The sequence below is a fragment of the Misgurnus anguillicaudatus genome, chromosome 19 (genome assembly GCF_027580225.2).
Source record: "Misgurnus anguillicaudatus chromosome 19, ASM2758022v2, whole genome shotgun sequence".
In the NCBI taxonomy this organism is placed as follows: Eukaryota; Metazoa; Chordata; class Actinopteri; order Cypriniformes; family Cobitidae; genus Misgurnus; species Misgurnus anguillicaudatus.
In genome coordinates this window covers 30,608,744-30,625,232 of record NC_073355.2, presented here as the reverse complement: position 1 = coordinate 30,625,232, position 16,489 = coordinate 30,608,744, and the positions used below count along the sequence as shown (strand labels likewise).

Here is a 16,489-nt window from a genome sequence, read left to right as displayed (position 1 = left end):
GCTTGCAAGATTTACTTAAAATACTCAAGTAGTGTCCGCCTCTGTTTAAAACTTCCCCTTATTACAGAATTTTTTGATGACACGTCCCTTTGTCCTTTTAATATTTGAAACGATCTGATTGGTCCAGACTCAGAAGGCGGGACATAAAGGAAAAATTGGAAAGAGGCATTACATCACCATTGGTTAATTCTTACTTCCGTTTGTTCCTCGCCCAATAGAATAACGAACAAAGACAGACCGGATGAATTTCATTGGTCATTGTACCTTCAGATCCCACCCCCTCCTCGCCCACAATGAATCTGGGAGAGTCTTAGCCGAAACGAGCTAATGCCTCTATGGGCGGATTTATTTGATTTATCGTGATTTTTTTAATCGCGTTTTCCCCATACCTAAAAATACTAACGTTTTTACATAGTTACGGATGAAGTTTAATCGGCTCAAGTAGATCTGACCTATCTCCGAGTTTAGTTTGTCCGATCGATCGTAATGTGGCTCAGAGGCTAATCCTTGGACTTCATTCAATACGAATTCACCTCAAAGCTCTTGGTTTGGCGAGCGGACCGCTGTTAACAACTACAAACGAGGTAGAAAACTAAATTGATGTAGCTATTAACTTCTTACCTGTTAATAGTCGTCGGGATAAACGTCAAAAGCTAATGCTGTTTTAGTCTGGCACTAACAGGATAACTTAAGTAAACTGGGCTAGTGAAGAAAAGTTTTCGTTAGCCTTAGTCCTAAGTGTCTTTAAAAAATTGCAATATTGCAGAGAGTTAAAAATGTTTACCCGTTTAAGTAGTATTTGTTTATTTCCGGGTTTTATGTTTCTTCTGATTAAATCCGTCAGTTTGGTATCTATTGTCTCTCTTACCCAGGATGACAGAGTACAAGTTGGTAGTTGTCGGGGCTGGTGGTGTTGGAAAAAGTGCCCTGACCATCCAGCTCATTCAAAATCACTTTGTAGACGAGTATGATCCCACTATCGAGGTATGTTGCTGTTGATCATCATTTACCAAACGATTGAAAGACTGTCAGGACTTTATGATAACCCTTGTCTCTATTCCACGCAGGACTCGTACAGAAAGCAGGTCGTGATCGATGGGGAAACATGTTTACTTGACATACTGGACACCGCAGGTCAAGAAGAGTACAGTGCCATGAGAGACCAATATATGAGGACGGGAGAGGGCTTTCTTTGTGTATTTGCCATCAACAATGTCAAGTCTTTTGAGGATGTACATCTTTACAGGTACACAACACTGTTGCCTTACATGCCGAAGCTCCCCGGTTCGAGCCCCGGCTAGGTCAGGCGGTCTTTCTGTGTGAGTTTGCATGTTCTCCCCGGGTCAGCGTGGGTTTACTCCGGGGTCCTCCCATGGGCCAAAAACATGCAGGTTAGGTGAATTAGACATGATGCCAGATTACCCCTCCCCCTACATGTGTATCAATTAACCGGTTCTCTTCATATATATATAACCAGCCATAGATGCTGGAATTGCATTAAGAATAAACAAATAAAGAAACCATCATGGGTATGAAATAGTCTTTTATAATGGTAAACACCAAAAACATTTTTGGACCTGAGGCGTGTGGATATCCTGTGATATGCACTAATGTGCTGTGTCAAGGACTAACTGCATATAGGGCCATTTAACTTCCTGAAAGCACTCTAAATGTGATATAATGGAAAATCTGCTTGACTAGAAATGACGGGTTAGAAACTCACATCACCGGTCATAACTTCCTTTTTTGGGTTATTTGGCAGCATGAACTAAAAGATTGATGAGTAAGGCCAATGTGGAATTACAGATTGATGAGTAAGAAGGTCAACGTGCAGTTACAGAAAAGCATAGTTGAATTTCACATATGTTAGTAATCGTATTTGTCTGCTTAAAAATGAACCCTCTTATGTGTGTGTGTGTGTGTGTGTGTGTGTGTGTGTGTGCAGGGAGCAGATAAACCGTGTCAAAGACAGTGACAACGTCCCGATGGTGCTGGTGGGCAATAAAAGTGATTTGGCTTCTCGTACCGTAGAGTCGCGTCAAGCCCAGGAGCTCGCCAGAAGTTATGGAGTTCCATTTGTCGAAACATCGGCTAAGACGCGACAGGTGGGCGGAGACTAACTTTGGAAACTAAAATTGACCTGTGCTGATTAATATGCATAATTAACTCTTTCCCCGCCATAGAGAGCACAGTTATGCTAATTTTGAAAACCACACCCACCGGGGGGTAAACAATCCAACCGTCTCCCTTTACTTTGTGTTGCGAGAGGCCGCCTCCTTGTCATTTCTGGCTTATAACAAAAACCGAATAATGCCTAAAAGCTGCTGTGTGACAGAGTGTACAGCTAACAAGCAAAAAAACAGAAATGCGTTTTTATAAGCTGTTGACCCCAAAAAACAAGCTTTAAATACACAAAAGTGAATTGCAAAGTACGTTTCCCTCTAGTGGGCGCAGTTCTACTAATAGTAGTACTATGAAAAGTTGCCTGTATCCACTTTTGTGTCTTTAAGCGCTTGTTTTTTGGGGGTCAACAGCTTATAAAAACTTATTTCTGTTTTTTTTACTTGTAAGCTGTACACGTTGTCACACAGCAGCTTTTAGGCATTATTCTGTTTTTGTTATAAGCCAGAAATGACAAGGAGGCAGCCTCTCGCAATACAAATTCAATGGAGACGGATGGATTGTTTTCCCCCCGGTGGGCGTGGGTTTCAGCTTATGATGCGTTGCTAGTCTCTATTGACGAGTTAACTGTCATGCTTCCCTGCCAATGACGAGTTTTTCTGGCAATCCATATTTCCGCTATTACCCAACTTCTAAAACCCGGAAGCAACCCCTTAGGGCAAAACAGTAAGAACTCTGTGTATGTACTGAGGATCACTCTGAATCGGATATAAAAAAGCTTTTTGCTCAAAATTTTGTATTTTTGAAGAAACCTGCCCATAGTTAGCAGTAATAAAAAGACAACAAATGAAGATAAGATGAAATAGCTTTTTTTTTAAAGCAGAGGGTCTGTTCTTTCATTTGATATATTGTATGTTTATATATTTAAAGAAGAACATTTTCTCGAAGGCATTAAACTTTTGTGAAAATCATAAAAATGCTTGCGCTGGCTGTCAACTTTTTTTTGAAAAAACTCTGGTGGGAAAGAGTTAAAATGCCAAAAATGTTTATATTTTATGATCATCTGTTGACAAAATTATGTATTATTTTGAAATTCTGTTTGCAGGGAGTGGAAGAGGCGTTTTACTCTCTCGTCCGGGAGATCAGAAAATACAAGGAGACGAACCGCAGCAATAAAAAGAGTAAAAAGCACACTCAAAGACGTTGCACTCTTTTATAGCAATACACACGCGTAGAGCCTCGCACAGCACTCCTGTAATAGCAATGCACTCAAGATCACACATACACACACATACACACACACTACTGTAGCATCGCACATGCGTACACACTTTGTTTTATTGTCAGCCTGAAATATAGGAACCTGCCTGGCTGTGTGTGTTGTTTGTTTGTATGTATATTGCATATTGCAGTATATTCATTGAGAATCGTGTGTCTGTGAAATTGTTACGGAAGAATCTTCTTATGTCACAGTGACGCAACATTATCCAGTATAATGCTATGACCACTTGTAGCTAAAAATTTGGCTGGACAAAGTAGTCTAGCGACTGTGTCACCATTTTATAATCGTTCTTTTGTAACATTGACCATTCATTTATAATTGATTTAAAAGATGGTGACGGGATATACTTTAAGCCTATAATGGGTAACTGTTTTTAAGTTGGCCACATTATCCTCCCCAAACATTTCAAAAATCTTTCCATTGTTTATTTTGGATTGTGGGAGGAGCATTGCCTCATGCAAATTAGTAAATGTGTGAGCCAATCAGTCTGGTCTGCCTGACCACATGGGCTTTTTTGGTGATGGTCTGAAAACAGGGAAGCCGAGAAGTCCCCTGAAATTTCTGAAACTCTGGGTAAGCCCAGTGACAGTGTTTACCACATTTCAAACCACTAACATGTATTCTAGTCCTCAGGAAATGTGGCTAGCTCATGTATTGTGGGATTTATTTAGTAACTGAGCAGTAGGATTTCTAGTACTCTGTAATAATCTGCCAAGTTCCCAAAAGTGATAAATGAAGCCCACCTTTGCTTTTTTTAAAAAGTATTTTATGGTTAAGTCTTTTTTATAATAATGAATATTAAGTTGTTTTAGTAACACTTACCAGCATTATATTTGGCATTAACATTTGATGTATTATGATGTGCAAAATGCCAACTGTTCCTACCTGTGATAAGGCATTCATGAACTGGGGGAGGGAGAGAGATGTTTTTTATTTAGAGAGATAATGGTTTTGGCAAGGCTAAATGTATAATCTGAAATTTTCATTGATACATTCCTTTTGCCACAGTGATGATGATGATGATACAACTGTAGTTATATGTTTTGTGAATAAAGAGACTTTTGGCTAAAGATGACTCTCATTTTCTCAATGTTCAGTTTTCAGTGATCACATGTGTTTCATAGGATGTTCACCTTCGCATCCATTTGGCAGATGCTTCATCCAAAGCAAGGTATAGATTTGATCAGTATGTGTATTCCTGATATCGAACCATGACCTTTGTGTTGCAAACACAAGCTACAGGAACACTAGTTTATAATGGGTATGTCAACAGTGATAATACAAGGTTCATTTTTGCATTGGCTACCATGTCTGTCCTAAAGTCTACTGTTTTTGGTATTTCATAAGTATGCCTGCCCCTAGTAAGTGCATGGGGTAGTATTTTCTTTTTGATAAATTGATGAGGAATCCACAGGGTTGCACAAAGCCCACATGGATTAAAATGAAATGCACAAGAAATTCTTTGAAACACTGAAAACAGAAAATCGAACTTTTTGTAGACATTTTATAATGTCAATGTCCCAAATTTGCTTGTATGATCATTGACTTCAAAGTTCAAACACCTTTTTTTCACTGGAACATGTCTGTTGTACAGTATATGTATACGAATATGTTTGACTTTTGAATTATTTTTAAATATGTGACACTGTAATTTTTTTATTGGGTCCAGTGAAAATTTTGGCAGGGCAAGTGAAAACCTGAACCCGACTGGGCCAGTATAAAAATTATTTGCGTTGAGTCCTGCTAATATAAATAAGGCCTAGTCCTGAATTAAAAGCAGGGTGCGCGATTTTTGAGAAACGCTTTGGAAAGGGAGTTGGGCCCAGTACCAAAACACACTTGTAGCCAATCAGCAGTAAGGGGCGTGTCTACAAACCAACATTGTTGCGTATGTGTGGGGCGGGTCTATCAAAAGAAAGTTCAGATTCTAATGGGGTAGAGGCGTGTATGTTTAGGTGATTTCAAATGTCAACATTGACTGCGTTTACATGCAGCCAATAACCCGTTCAAATCCGGAATATTAGCAATAACCCGGTCGCGCACGTTCATGTAAACACCGGCAAAAACCCGAATATGCTAATATTCCTGTTTTTAAAATCCCGAATATTACCCCTGGGTTACCTCTTTTCTAGCCCGAAAATTTGGTCATGTAAACGCGCATCGGGATATTCCCATCAAAAGGAACATTGATTTCTGTTCTGCGCATGTTCTATTCGCAAGGAATCTTGGTCTTTTGAGTAGAGGAACTTCTTATATACACTTTTAGAGCGAGGAGGAAACCAATTGCAACAACCGCGCTTTGCACGTTAAATTAATATATTGCTATTGTTTTTCACATCATACATGTATAATAAAGTTCAAATAGATTGTCAATAGTTATGAGAGCAACTTGGGTTTTTTTTGTGAATTTGAATTCAAAATGTAATACTATGCTATTCATATTTCGTTAAATACAGTGTGAAAAAAGTGAAAGATGACAGAATAACTGCATAGCGTCGTCTGCATAGATGCGGTTTCTAAGATTAAAATTACTTTAATTTAACTGATCCACACAAATACAAAGCGGCATAATCTAACTGATTGCTTACCAGCATTAAAACCACTTAAAATAAAAACCTTAGGTTTTTTCTTTGTATGCAGCGTCCGCTCTGTGGATTAGGATGTTGCAATAACGCCGGTGGCTTTATTATTAACTGACTGAATACTTGACTCTTACCTGACATTTATATGAAAGTTTACCATCAACAGTCTACCCAGTCTCCTGAGGTTGCGTATAAATAGCACGAAGTGTACATTGATGATCATCTGCCGACTCGACTGTTTCTGCACGTCCTCAGTCCGCTTAATTAACGGCTTTTCGTTCTATCCGCGTGAGCTAAACATTTTTGTTCTGTACTTTTTTACTTGCATGTATTTCTACATATTTTCGGCCAAGTAACACTCAGGATAAAATGTAAGTTATTATAGATAGCATAAAAGCTTGTTCTGAAAGGATGACAATTATAAAAATTATCTTTCCAGCTTAATTTAGCCAAAATAATGATTTATTCGTTTTCATACTTTATATATGTTAATTTATCTACTAATATATTATTGAAAATGCCATAAATAAATATTCATTGCCTTCTGTAAGCTATTGCATTTGTTTTGTACATTTATAGGTGCATAAATACTGTCTAATTTTAATTTCTTTAAGACACGGTTGTGTTCTCTACCGATGCTCTGTAAATTTGCACTTAAAAACCTTCTTGTTAGAAAATTGTTCTTCAATTAATTTTTTTTTCAAAAATATATTTAGCTGAAGGCTAGTATATAGCTTGTTAATCTTTTTATCAAAAAAAGGAAAGACATGCAACTTAGCCTACCCTGCTTCTACATCGGTGCAGCTTGTTCTGGATTTAAATAATACCTTTATTTTAGTAAATGAAGGCAGTAAAACCGCAAAGCGCACTAATGAGCCACGCAAAATCACAGCATTTACCTTTTAATCACAGTTTACATCAGGATATTGCCAATTCCATGTATACAGGGGTAACTCTCTCTGCTCACGCATGTAAACGGGTTATTCCGAATGTTTCAGAAACCCGAAACCCGACCTTAACTCGACCATAACCCGAATATTGACAGCATGTAAACGTAGTCATTGTCTTTCAGAGACCATGCAGCCCTCCTTTAATCTAAACACTGTCCGGGAAATGGCCCCTTTAAGGTTAAAATAAAATTTTTTGAATCCTGTATGTGAGACTGTGTGAATGTTAAAACTAATTTGTGATTTACATCCTAAATCATTTAAAAAACATTCTGAAAATATATCCTTGACATGTTTAATATAGACTGAGTAAAGCCATGTCAAAGATCAAATTTAAAGTAAAATCCATGACTAAAATAAAATTGATATTAGATTTTGTGGTGGTTTCCAGGACAAGGCTTAAGTCTAGTCCCAGACTAAAACGCATGTTTGAGCCGCCTTAATTCTAAACACATTGCACTGACATATCTTAACATACATCAGTGCCAATTTTTTGTCTAAGACGCACACACCAGTATTGTTTTTTGTAAAGTTTGTTCGTAAAATCCACTTAAATGTCTTAATAAAACTAAGGCCTAGTCCTGGATTAATCTAAACCCTGTCCGAAAAAACCCTGCTCCATTAAGGTTTAAAATAGATTTTAAATCCTGTATGTTACACCGTGGGTGAAAACCCAGCTAAAGTAATTTTTTGTAATTTACATAAAATCAGCCTACATAATGTATAGAACATTCTGAAAATATATCCTTGATATCTTTAATATAGACTGAGTAAGGCAATGTCAAAAGATTGAAACTAAAGTGAAATCAATGACTGAAATCAAATTTTGATGCTCCTAATATCATTATTAGATTGAGACTTTAGCCTAGATTTCACAGACAGGGTCACATATTTTCAACATTGACTTGCAAAGATTTATTATTATAACCTGTTTATTATACCCAAAGTTTTGGAGAGCTTTTAAAAGAGGTATACAGCAGTTTATTAACACTATGTACAATGTTAAGTCAGAAAAAGAGAAAACCATCATTTTACAAAAATGCACTGTTTATTTGTTTCAAACACTACAAAACAAGTCGATTCTTTACAATCTGGAATGAGTCATTGTGAGGTAAGAATATGAGGAGTAAGAGCTAACGAAGATAGAGGCAGAAACAAGTAATGATTTTCACCAGCCGAACCGAGAGACCAGCTTTTCCTGGTCATCCAAATCTTTTTGTACCTTCTTCCTCATGTAAAAGATGGGACAGTCTCGACTGAAAGAAAGAGATTTAAAATGTAATGTTTGTGCTTAAATTGCTCAGTTTGGGAAAAGATGGTATTAAAATGTTTCACTTGTAAGTTGCAAGTATATTGATAAGGCCTTTATCTTTAGGCTAAATATACCATCCAGCCCTAAAGTGCATGTGTGTGGGTGGGTGTGTGTATATACCTGGTACACAACACATCTTCATGTAGTGAACCTTGACAGCGTTGACACTGAGTCCACAAACGCGAGAACTTTTCCTCCAAAGTCGACAGATGAGCAATCTAAACACACACATGAATAATCATCAGTATAAGCGTACTTACTTTCCCCACCATCTTATGTAAAATATACACCAACCTCTTTTTGATAAAGCTCAGACTCTTTCTTTTTGCAAAAGTCACACACAGCCACTGTAGAGGAGAAAATCATCAGTACAAAACGTTTTGTTATTATATTATGTAATTGCTGGGAGTCTTACCCCGCACGCATCACATACCATCAGTTTTAAGCACAGCTCTGCAGCCAATGCAAGTGCTTCTCTTCTGAGCGAAAGCCATGAGACCGCCAACCCTGGACGTCAAGACTGTCTTACATCGTGTGTGATCTCCCTCTGAAACAACAAACAGGTCATTTAATTAGTCGGTATATTGATAATCTACATATACAGAGATTAACCGGACACTCACTCAGTAACACACTCTCAGCTTTACTTTCACCCAGTATCGGCTCAAAGATGCGAAGTAATGGTTTGGAAAGCTGCTGTTCAAGGTAGTACTGTGTGTCTATAGGGATGTTGTTCTCCAGCACATAGATGGGGTCCTACAACAAAAGCATATTTACATTTAGGCATACATATGGCAGATGCTTTAATTCAAAGCGACTTTATTCAAGTGGGTGATTCTCGCTAAATAAGACTTATGAGGTGTCATGAAACAATTTGATTAAAAAAAGTAAATGCTATCGAAATAAGAAGCATACAGTTCATGTACTATTTTGCACATGATTTCAAGTGACATCATACAAACCAATTTTTTTGTTTTCCCCCCACATTTAAGGGGAAAACTTTCATTACCGCAACGTGTCCATGACTGGATTTGGGTTCTTTGACATGGAAATATTTTTAATTAAAAAATCTAAAAAATTAAAAGCTTCAGTGCATGTTATACTATAAACATTTACAGTAAAGAAACATGTGGTATTTGGTGATCATTGGTAAATGTAGAGACAATAATAAGGAATATAAATGTGTTCAAGACTAATTTTCTCATCCTCCGCAAAAATTTTCAACAATGTTTTAAGCCCAGGAACTAACATTTTCAAAAAAAAATTGTTGGAAGGGACATAATTGACTGTGACACTCAAGATTCTTATTTTTTCTCTCTAGATAAAAGTTGAAATTTTGTTTGTCATAGTACCTAGACAACTTTTTAGTTCTCATTACCGAAACACGAGTTTGTAAAGGCATATATTTAATGTAATATCATGTTGCGGTAAAGATAATTTTTGATAATGATAATCTAAAAAATGTAAATAATTCTATAGGAAATATTTTTTTAATCCTCCAAAAATAATGGTTATAGTATGTTCAGACCTTAATCTTACATGTGCAAAAAAATATTTTTTCGTGAGAATCACCCAAGTGCGTTCAATCAAATTTTTACAGATCTGTACATGTGTATTCACTGGGATCTAACCTATGACCTTTGCATTGCTAACATAATGTTTTACCAATTAAGCTACAGGAAACTATCTCAGCATCTCTATTAATGGGACACATACGAACACATACAAACCTCTGATTTCATATAAGCCGCCACCCCTTTAGCTGCTTTGATGATGACATAAGGAACTCGGTCTCCGAGGTTTGGAGCGCTTCCAGCATCCCGCTTTCGCATTCTACAATCCACACGGACACACCAAAAATATTACAGACCACATTCACAATTCACTTGAAAACCACAATCCATTTTTTCCAAATGTTTGTGGTATGTAATGAAATCACAGTCACACCCAAAATGACTACACACATACCTCTCGGCGAGCTCAACATGAGCCTGTTTGCCAGCGTATTCCTGCGCTGTGCGTGTGAGCTCTTTAGTTATGACCAGCTGACTGATGTCGATACGGTTGCACAGGAGGTCAGAGATCACCTCTTTAGCATGACCTACTGCTCCATCAGGGTCTCTGAGACACACGATCACAAAATAAGTGATCCAAAGTTAGATGACAAAGGGGATGTTGATTCATCTGAACAAATCAGTTAGTGAGTTGGCTCATTAGAGAGTTGTTTTTAACCCTAAAATGTTTATATAGTGGTTAAGCAGCTAAGACACAAAAGTGTTGTCTGTTAATTTCATAATGACTTTTTTGTTTTAGTATTTTTTTAAATTTTTCTTGTACATTCATGTCTTAATTTTAATGCCTGCTACTTCGTGCGTCAATGGCGAATGGTGATGCATAGTGATTTTCTGAGTGTGGCAATATCTGTACCTGTCAATGAGGATGTTTTGGAGGCATGTGTTTATAAGGTTGGCCACTAGAGGGCAGTTATCTCGTCTGACTGTCTCTATTCCTTTACAATCCATCTTATCGTGATGTTCGGCGCTGGAAGAGAAATACAGCCCTGCGTACCGCTTCTTATTGATCAGCAGGTAAGGGTAATATACCTGAAAAATCACAAAGGTTATTAAATTAAATAATATATTAATTAAACAGCTTCCCATTGTTGAGTAGTGAACCGCTTCTGTACCTTTTCAAACTCCAATTTGATCGGTGGAACGAAATGGGAAGAAACCCATTCAGCTGCCTCCTTTCCCAGATTCATAGCTTCTTGTACAGTGGCCACACCCAGCTTCACCATTACAGAGTCCGTGTCTCCGTAGATGACCTGAAACACATTTGAGTTACGTTATTAAGTGTTTTATTGCATTTAAAGGGGACATATCTTAAAAATCTGACTTTTTTCATGTTTAAGTGCTATAATCGGGTCCCCAGTGCTTCTATCAGCCCAGAAAATGTGAAAAATATCAACCCAGTAACTTAGTTTTGGTAAACCATTTTGTAATTGTAATTTGGCTTCCCTTGTGATGTCAGAAGGGGATAATCCCACCTCTTAATCGGCACTATCCAACCACCAAAAAAGTCTTGTGAAATGTCCCCTTTAAAACAAAACACACAAAAATATATATATTTACAGGTTGAATACCTTTGCATCCGCCTGGTAACCATTATCAATGGTGTATTTTGATTCCACAAGCTGTTTGGTTTGTTCAATCATCTGCCTACCAAAGCCAGTGACACTCTACAGACAGAAACATATTATACGTAAATGCTTAACAGCCTTTTGGATCATCTCTTTCTAATGTCATGACAGAATTCACTGACCTGTGAAATCTCCAGGCAGGGCAGTTTTCCCACCTGAGCTCCAGTAAAACCATACACAGAGTTTGCACTTATCTTCAAAGCCAACTGCCTTCCATCCAGCACCTGCTTTTTGAAGGGATCCGTCTCTTTCTTTAGCTCTGCCTTCGCCCTGGAAAAACAACAAAAAACGTACGTTTCGAATGCAACTTAACACAAATGAAGATGAACAATCTTTCAAAAGTTCAAATTATCACCTTTTCCTGGCACCCAGCAAATTTTCCAGGATCTCGGGTAGAAGCCCCTTCCTGACAGAGCTCTTCACAAACAGATCACCTGTAGGGGTCCGTATAAAGTCTTCTGGAGCCAGACTACATACACACACAAATGTAATTTAATGTAATTAGAATAAAAATAATAATAATGGTCAAATAACAAAATTCATGTTATGCGTGTTTCTTACCCCAGTTTTTCAATTTGGCCTTTCTGCAGAAGTGTAGTGTAACACAAATTATGAGCCATCATAATGGAGGGATACAGCGAAGAGAAATCTAGTGTCGCAATAGGAACGCTGTAATATCTGTAAACACACATAACAGGGTTGCTTATATTTAGTAATCAGACACAAGAGCGTGACATCTTACATTATTACACAGCACTCTAAAATGCTTGATTCTGATTGGCCAGTCACGACATTTGCAGGTTTGTTATTCCCAGATAAAAACCATTCAAAACTGATTAAAAACATGTTAACCCAGATGCTGCATTTTGACAGACAGTTTAATATTACACAAAAATTTAATATAAATATGTATTTTAAAGGAAAACACCACAGTTTTTCATTTTTTTTTTTTACTATGTTCTTACCTAAACTTGAAAAATTAATACATACCTATCTTTTTTCAATGCGTGCACTTAATCTTTGTACAGCGCTTCGTGGATGTGTTAGCATTTAGCCTAGCCCCATTCATTCCTATGGCTCCAAACAGGGATGAATTTAGAAGCCACCAAACACTTCCATGCAGGGTCCGAAATTAACACCCGTCAAGCGCCAAATGCGGATATATTTTCCGTTTGGCGACTAAATTCAAAAGGCTACCCGCCACACTGGCGGGTGATTTTCATACCAAAATATTAATGCAATATAATGTGTTTGTCAGTAACTAATCTGGGGACGAGGTGAGCTAGCCACAAAACGTCTATACGCTCCAAGTCTCGCACTAGAGACGGTCTGTTGCTAGCTAGTACTGCAGGTAACTTGCGGTCTGCAGCTATCTGCTGCATTTTAGCTATCAAAATGCATCCCCGCCCTGCCCATCGGGCTATCTTGACTTTATAGGGAGGAAAAATATATTTAAATGCTTATGCATTCTTTCACAGATTTGGATGTGTAATAATGGTGTATGAAATTCAGGCATTGGGTAAATTACGTTTGAGCGCGCTCGAGTTTTACTTTCACTTTCGCGCGAAAAGACGCAGGAAGCAATCCGTCATGAATTGTCATGGATTTGTTGGGCAAATCCTCCAACTTCGTCCTGTCAGTCATTACTATCCTCACGTAAGAAAATTAAATCTCTCGCAGGCAGCAAGCTTTAAAGTACAGATTGTACGGGCAGTGAAGAGAGTGACTCTTAAAGCGACAGTAACTTTAGCCCCTGTTTTTCTGATCGAAAAAATTATCCAATCTGTAACTAGATGATCCAAACTGTGAGTTTTGTGACCCACTAAACCACTTTTAAATGGTGAGTATATCTGGTGTGGGGATGAGCAGGAAAAGTTGGTTTACATGGAAATCCAGTCTTTTTGTTTGTTAAAAAACAACAGCATCAAAACAACAACAATAAAGAATAGCAGATTAAACATTGTGGTTAGAGGCCCTATTTGCTTTGTATTGGCAAAATTTGGCCTGTGGTAAAACTAATTGAATAAGCCTGTGCTATGCCCACAAAGTCAAGTGGCATTTTCTTATCTGTGACTTCAGTTAATATTTCAGATTCAGAATCTGATGTATAGATATTTCACTTTGGTTAGAAGAAAAATTTGTACTGATGATTGATATGTACTGAAAACTGATATGTGTTATTTGTGTTTTGATAGATATTTTGTCTTAATACTCTACATTAAAAATAATGTATTTTTTATTTTGGCTACTTGCATTCATTTCGGGCTACCAAAAACTGAAGAGTTCCTCCCCGAAGGGCTAACAGGGATTTTTTGCGAGCCCTGCAATGAATACAGCAAATGAAATCAATGTACATGTGACAAAAAAAGGCTGTTTATTATTCTGGCCGGTAAAAAATATGCTTGGCTGGTGGATTTTTTCATCTACCAGTCCCCGTGGCAGGTGAGCCAAAAAGTTAATTTCGGACCATGCTTCCATGTGTTCACTATTTAAAGACTGTTACATGAGTAGTTACACGAGAAAGTATGGTGGCAAAATAAAACTTTTGTTTGGAGCCATAGGAATGAATGGAGCTAGGCTAAATGCTAACACATTCAAGAAGCGCTGTACAAAGATTAAAAGCGCACGCATTAAAAAAAGACAGGTATGTATTAATTCATCTAAGTTGAGGTAAGAACATAGTAAAATATTGAAAAACAATGATGTTTTCATTTAAAGCAACACTATGTAGTTTCCATGTAAAAATGACTTACAGCTCCCCCATGTGGTTCAAAAGCGCAACAGTGCCTGGTATCAGGCACTCTTCTGCAGGCAGGGGGAGGGGCGGGGCTTTGTGCTCTACCCTCCACCGCCACTTTCAGAGTGTGCTTGTAGCAGCTAGGAGGTTGCTCAGGTTGCAGCAACAGTACAATTTGTCCAGTTAAAAGTTGTTATATCACTGAAATAATTTTAGAGACATTATTTAAAGGTAAAAAAACTACATAGTGTTGCTTTAATAACATATACGTAAGAAATAATTGACGACGGGCCATTGAATTATAAGAAAATAATTGCAGGTGTGCATTATTTTCAAATAATTCAAAGGACCGGAGTCAATTATTCCGCTTAAACCACGGTTACCACAAACATTGCTCTGGTTCCCTTTTTTTAAAACATTTGACAAGTTAGGTGTGTGGTTTACAGAAAAATAACCAACACCCATAGAACATTTCTCAGCCAATCAGAATGCAGCATTCAACAGACCTGTGGTATAAGACATTATATTTACAAATGATTAAACCAAATAGCATGTTTGTGACGTTTGAACACCTTATCTAAAAACTGAAAGTAAATGGATCTGCATTCGTTAAAAATGAACTACAAATATTTCAAATCAATATTTAATGTTACTTAACTTAATTATGAGATAATAGCCATATAATAAACAGGATAATGTACAGGCAGCCACTTGTTTTCATGAAATAAGCCCCTTCAGTGTGATACAAGACCCTCTTCTTCGTGTTGGGTCCTGATCACTGTCGGGGCTTTATTCTGCAATAACAACCAGCTGCCTATATATTATCCTTTACTTATCAGACACAAGAGCATGTGACATCTAACATTTTATATATTGTTGAATTGATTTTCTCAATTTATACATGGACATCTCTTGTGATATCTCTGTTTCTATTTACTCACTCTTATATCATTTCAAACCTAAATGCAAATGCTACACTTCAAAACTATGCCTAGCTGAAGTGCAAAATAATGTCATAAAATGGTCAATCGTTAACGGAGTTTCAAAGGGCTATAAACAATCCCAAACGAGGCATAAGGGTCTTATCTAGCGAAACGATTGTCATTTTTGACAAGAAAAATAAAAAATATCCACTTTTAAACCACAACTTCTCGTCTAGATCTGGTCGTAATGCGCCAGCGTGACCCCACGCAATACGTCATGACGTCAAGAGGTCACAGAAGACGAAACTCCGCCCCAGTGTTTACAAGTGTGTTGAAAGAGGACCGTTCCTACATTGTTGTATGTCAACTGATACTAATTAATGTCTTTGTGTCAGTTTATTGTTTATAATGGTCCGCAAATGTGCGTTTTAGATATGTAACACGTGACCTCCCTACGTCACTACGCATTTACGTTAGGTCGCGCTGGACCGGATCTAGACGAGAAGTTGTGGTTTAGGGGTGGATATTTTTTGTTTTTCTTGTCAAAAATGACAATCGTTTCACTAGATAATATAGTCCTTTGAAACTCCGTTAAAAAAAACTGTTAAGCGTTGAGTTAAGTATTAAATTTTGGACTCTATTAAAGTCCATTAAAATGAGAAAAATCCTGCAATGTTTTCCTCAAAAAACATAATTTCTTCTCGACTGAACAAAGAAAGACATCAACATTTTGGATGACATGGTGGTGAGTAAATTATCTGGATTTTTCTTTTAAGAAAATGGAATATTCCTTTAAGGCTAACATAAGCATACTAAAAGCCAAAAAACCCTTCAATGTTAATTTCATGGGGACTTTAATTTCTCAGTCTATTTTCTAGAACTTGAGATATTAACATCTTATGACATTAATGTCTGCATAAATAACACAAACCCTTTCTCTGGCTCTATGACTGTGGCTCCGGTGTAGTCCTCTCCACCTTCTGTTCTCACCACTGGCATTACCAGATCCTGCTTCATAGCCTAAACATAAAAACATGCATTGCATCTGCATAAGCGCATAATGTGCAAAAGGCAAGATTTGATTCAATAATGCATCAGTATTGGACAGTAAAGCACAGACCTGTCTGAGGAGCTGTGAAACCACTTTAATTTGCTGTCCACGGGACAGCAGGTATGTCAGGGGCACACCAGTAACTCTGGCCATTTCCATATAATTAATGACGCACATTAACTTCTGCAGTAAACGCAATGGCAAGTACGCATCCTTCAGACAATATACAGCCAGACGCCTTCGGGTTTGCTCATTCCCATTCTGATACAAAGAGAGGAAAGCACAGATATATTAAAATTCATTCAGAGGGTTATACCAGAACCCTTCCTAAACAC

General features: G+C 37.5%; 2 protein-coding genes across 3 annotated transcripts in view; one reads left to right on the top strand and one right to left on the bottom strand.

Moving 5' to 3' along the window:
• Nucleotides 1–272: 272 nt before the first annotated feature.
• Nucleotides 273–4,473, top strand: LOC129436261 (GTPase KRas). The gene is made up of 5 exons (XM_055194275.2): nt 273–584; nt 873–984; nt 1,068–1,246; nt 1,946–2,105; nt 3,227–4,473. The coding sequence occupies exons 2-5, from the start codon at nt 874–876 to the stop codon at nt 3,338–3,340; spliced, it is 564 nt and encodes a 187-aa protein (XP_055050250.1). The 5' UTR covers nt 273–584; nt 873; the 3' UTR covers nt 3,341–4,473.
• A 3,488-nt stretch (nt 4,474–7,961) lies between these two features.
• The window catches only part of pold1 (polymerase (DNA directed), delta 1, catalytic subunit), a 17,239-nt gene continuing 8,711 nt past the window's right edge, over nt 7,962–16,489 (bottom strand). For both annotated transcript variants that reach the window (XM_055194265.2, XM_055194264.2), the window contains exons 13-27: nt 16,224–16,415; nt 16,035–16,123; nt 12,005–12,121; nt 11,799–11,912; nt 11,566–11,713; nt 11,387–11,482; nt 10,931–11,068; nt 10,672–10,847; nt 10,213–10,365; nt 9,975–10,077; nt 8,868–9,000; nt 8,678–8,791; nt 8,539–8,591; nt 8,365–8,462; nt 7,962–8,188 (exon numbers count right to left, since the gene is read on the bottom strand). In XM_055194265.2, the coding sequence (XP_055050240.2) occupies nt 8,101–8,188; nt 8,365–8,462; nt 8,539–8,591; nt 8,678–8,791; nt 8,868–9,000; nt 9,975–10,077; nt 10,213–10,365; nt 10,672–10,847; nt 10,931–11,068; nt 11,387–11,482; nt 11,566–11,713; nt 11,799–11,912; nt 12,005–12,121; nt 16,035–16,123; nt 16,224–16,415 (1,812 nt within the window). In that variant the 3' untranslated portion in view covers nt 7,962–8,100. The remainder of the gene's footprint in view (nt 8,189–8,364; nt 8,463–8,538; nt 8,592–8,677; nt 8,792–8,867; nt 9,001–9,974; nt 10,078–10,212; nt 10,366–10,671; nt 10,848–10,930; nt 11,069–11,386; nt 11,483–11,565; nt 11,714–11,798; nt 11,913–12,004; nt 12,122–16,034; nt 16,124–16,223; nt 16,416–16,489) is intronic.